Below are 4,688 nucleotides of genomic sequence, written 5' to 3' on the forward strand. Positions count from 1 at the left end.
ACCAGAGGCTCCGAGTCCGCGGGTCTGGAGGGACCTGGGAATGTGCACTTTGATTAAGTCCCCTGCTGGTAAAGATGGTACTGGTTTGAGAACAACTGGGCGGTACCAAGTTTCTTGGGAAATTATGAAATCATCACTGTTACATTTCAAAGAACAGATAACATGCATTCTAGGAATCTTAGTTTTTAAAAAGTTAGTCTCATCCTAAATGATTTATGTATTAAAACTCACTGCTATGGATTCAATGCTGACTCATAGCGTCCCCACAGGACAAGACAGAACTGTCCCTGTAAGTTTCTGAGGCTGTAACTCTTCACAGGAGCTGAAAGCCTGGCCTTTCTCCCGCAGTGCTGGTTGGTGGCTTTGAAATGCTAATAACCTTGTGGTTAGCAGCTCAACATGCAGCCACGATGCCACCAAGGCTCAGGTATTGAGAAAAAGGAGAAACTGTTTCTGTACTTCTCCAATACACTGTGTACTCCAGTGGCTATTAGGGTCCATAGAACTATTCAGCATCATGAATAGACATTTGTCCTAACATGCTGTCATGCAGATGAGGTCAACCAATCCATGAATTGAAAAGTACACTGTCCCTCCTCATGGACAATCTTCGGTTATCAGGCACCCAGCAGTACACATTCGCAGTCTGATATGTACCACAAGTCATAGAATATTATGGGCACAGCTCCAGGAGCAACTATTTCTAAAACCTTTTTCTTGATCTGATTTATTTTAGGTCTGGCCTATGGCTCCATTTTAATTGGTATTTCTAGCTTGTATCTGTCATACTCACATTACATGCGAAGATTTCACACAAGAAACAACTCTTCTTGTTTTTGACAACTAGAATTGTTATACTGTTTTTCTGGCACTTATTGGAATTGAGAGGATAATATAAACCGATGAATAATGACAAGAAAATATTTTCTATGAAAAACTAGAGTTCTCAAGTCATAAAATACAAGTGAGATCAGTGAATGTTATGCTTGTAATATGAAATATTGAAATATTAGCCTCCTATTAAAATGAATTTAATACATTTCTTATTATGCCCAGAAGCAGAAATTAAAATTTATGAAGAGGGTGTTTAAAAAAACTCATTGATAAATTCCATTATTTTTTAATTCCATTTTTCCAAGAACTTTTTGATGTTTTCTCATATTTTGGCTATTCCAATGTACCAAGGTATTTAAATAAATACAGGGAGGTACTGCTGAACATCTATTTGGGCAACATCTGGCTACATGGTTCTAATGGTACCATAAGGTGCTTTTGGTTTTGTGTTTTTAAAGGAAAGCAGCTCTCCTTTAAGGGAACCCTCATGAAGAGCCCTTGTGGTATGGTGGGTTGCTAACTGGGTTGCTAAGGTCAGCAGTTCAAAAACACCAGCAGTCAGTGTAAGATATGAAAATAATAATAATTTATAATTTATCAAGGGGTTAGGAGGGTGCGAGGGGGAGGGAGGGCAGGAAAAAAGAGGAGCTGATACTAAGGGCTCATATAGAAAGTGAATGTTGAGAAATCATGATGGCAACATATGTACAAATATGCTTCATACAACTGATGTATGAAATGTTATAAGAGCTGTAAGAGCCTCCATTAAAATGATTAAAATAAAAAGTACAGTCTCAGAAACCCATACAGGCAGTTGTACCCCGCTCTCTATGGTTATTAGAGTTGGAATTGACTCAAAGGCAATGGCTTTGGTTGGGTTTGGTAGCCGTGAGGTTAGGCTTCAAATCCCTCAGGTGCTGTCAGAGAAAGAGGAGGCTATTTGCCCCATAAAGATTTATAGTGTTTAAAGATCCCAAACCCAGCATCTTGCAGCATTGGACCTCAGGTAGTTTATAGGCAGTTGAGGCTGAAGACATGACCCTGAGACCTCTGTTTGTGTGGTTGGCAGGTGAGATAGGGATGGATCATGGGGCCCTGGCTGCTCATTTGATCTGGCGCTGCTTCCACCACCATAGCCACTGCTGCTCCACTCCTCCACCTGTCAGCAGCTCCAGCCACGGCAGCACAGGCTACAAAGGCAACCAGAAGCAGGCTTCCATAGGTTCTATTTTAAAAAAAATTTAATTAAATACTTTTATTGGGGGCTCTTACATCTCTTATCACCATCCATCCATTCATCCAGTGTGTCAAGCACATTTGTACATATGCTGCCTTCAACATTTTCAAAGCATTCTCTTCCCACTGGTGTTTGTACAATGTCCAAATCGCATAATGTTCTACATGTCACAGAACATACTGTGGATGTTAAGTGATGTATACCTGTCATCTAAGATTTTAAGAGGCTCATCATAAACATTAAAGAAAACTTGAGGGAAAATTCCCATAATCTATAATTAGTAATTTTATAGTTAAAGTCAGAGCAAATAGAGTGTACTTCCTTTGTCTCCCTATACTGCTACTGGGAATAATCCATGCAGCCCTGGTCGGATTGTGCGTTATGCTTTCAGCCGTGAACCACAAGGTTAGCATTTCAAAATCATCAGCCACCCTTTGGGAGAAAGACGAGGCTTTCTGCTCCTGTGAAGCTTGCCAGCTCGGAAGCCCAGAGCGGCACATCTGCTCTGTTGACAGGAGCAGTACGAGTCAGAATTGCCTCGATGGCAGTGAGGAGCAGGCATAACGCAGACTAGGGAAAGCACAATACCTGCAACAGTTCTTTTCAATCGCCTTACGCTATTATCAACATTTTAGTGCTGTTTCCCTTTTGAAATGTTCCTATTGTACATTATTCCCCTAGAACAGATTCCGGAAAGTGGTAGCTACGTCAAAGAGTATTTCCATGGATCCTGTTTGTTTTCGAACTGGCTCATATAAATCCACAATGTTACAGTGGTTACGAGCATGGCTTCCCTAGAAAAATCACATGGAGATAGTGGACCCCATGGACTAACAGAATTTCAAAGCTAGAACATTAAGTGAAGAACTGGAGGTTCCCCATATCCCCAATCATAATCTAGATACTGTTTATTTTTTAAAAAACCTAACGGTAAAAAAGATGCATTTTGGCTATATTTAGCTCTAAGGTATTAGTCTAAATGGGGTATTTTAAGAGTCCAGTAGGCAACAGTATTTTCTTGTGTCTTTTGTGATGGACCAAAATGAAATAAGTGGAATGGGTTTGGAACGAATAATCTTAGATGTGAATAAAACTAAAAAGGATTCTAACACATTCTCTGAAACACCGCACACGTTATCCCAGTAAAACAGAAATGAGGATTCTACCTTTTAGTAATTATAGATGATGAACTGCTGATTTTCAAAGCTTTAGTCACATTATGTCAAGTGTGGATTTTTAGGCTTAAGAGTAGTTTCCACAAGAAATACATCTTTATGGCCAGTTCCAAATAGAGACTCTGGACTTGGCTGAAATAAAATTCTGTAACATGTGTATCAAGCTGAAGCAGATAGTTCTCCCCCAGGGACCGCTTATCTTACCTCAACTACCTTTTCATTTGCCGCTTCCAGCTGCGAAAGCAGCTCTTGGGTATGAAGTTTCTGTCGACTCAGCTCACTCCTATTGAGAGAGAGAGAGAGAGGGAGAGAGAGAGAGAGAGAGAGAGAGAGAGAGAGATGGGAAAACCTCTTACTAGTATTATTCAAAATCTAACAAATTAGAATCATTACTAGCAGATACATTTTTATGTCTTGGAAAGCATCATCCTGAAGTACAAAATAAAGACAGTCATTAATGGATCATATCTCAAAAGATTCATCCATTTCATTATGAAATGCACATCTATTTTAAAAATACAAATGTGCCTTCATTTATTATTATCTAGAGATGTTACTGGATATGAAAATTAAAGTCAGTTCATATTCAACAGATGTAATATTTGCTTTTACCAAATCTCACAGGCTATGGTGCTTTGTATAGTATGAATTTTAAAGATTCATATTTTTCTTACAGGAACTGGAATCTTGTAGGTTTAAGGTAACGTTACTCATGCCCCCATCATTTCAATGCAGTGCATTCAGGACTGGCATCTATGCATTCATATTCTTTATGCTCTGTTGGATGGAATTATTTTACTGCTTTTTGCCAAAGATAATTTAGAGACCTAGGTTAAAAGTGGATCTAATGCAGTCTTAAAATAACTTTTAAAAGATCAATAAAGCAAATACCAATTTCTGAGTATGAAAAGAGTTAATGCAAGAATGGTTTATATCTTCTAACCTTATTTCTACTTAAAAAAATTGTTACTTTGTTGTGATGTTGTGCATATGCACATCAAAATATACACCAGTTCTAGATGTACAAATATTTCTAGATGTACAATTCAGTGACACTGATGACAATCTTAGAGGTGTGTCAACCTCCTCGATCCTTTCTCTGAGGTGTTCCTCTGATATTAACATACACTCACTACCCTCCCTAATAAGAAGCTTTGCGAATCTTTCAAGTTGTGGTGCTCACTTGCATCCCAGAAAGAGAGATTAAAAAAAAACCATTTTATTGGGGCTTATACAACTCTTATCACAGTCTACACATACATCAATTGTGTAAAGCACACTTATACATTTGTTGTCCTCATCATTCTCAAAACTCTTGCTTTCTGCTTGGGCTCCTGGAATCAGCTCCTCATTTTTCTTCCCTCCTCCCTCCCCACTACCCCCTCCTTCATGAACCATTGATAATTTATAAATTATTATTTTGTCATATCTTACACTGCCCG

The 4,688-nt window shown here is 38.7% G+C and overlaps 1 protein-coding gene across 1 annotated transcript in view; it reads right to left on the bottom strand.

Annotated features, from left to right (window-relative positions):
* Positions 1-4,688, bottom strand: part of SCLT1 (sodium channel and clathrin linker 1) — a 186,256-nt gene that overhangs the window by 1,255 nt on the left and 180,313 nt on the right. The window contains exon 16 of the mRNA XM_004711863.1: positions 3,451-3,529. Within this exon, the coding sequence (XP_004711920.1) occupies positions 3,451-3,529 (79 nt within the window). The remainder of the gene's footprint in view (positions 1-3,450; positions 3,530-4,688) is intronic.

Source organism: Echinops telfairi, unplaced genomic scaffold (genome assembly GCF_000313985.2).
Source record: "Echinops telfairi isolate 266 unplaced genomic scaffold, ASM31398v2 ScPeMD7_14;HRSCAF=57, whole genome shotgun sequence".
NCBI lineage: Eukaryota > Metazoa > Chordata > Mammalia > Afrosoricida > Tenrecidae > Echinops > Echinops telfairi.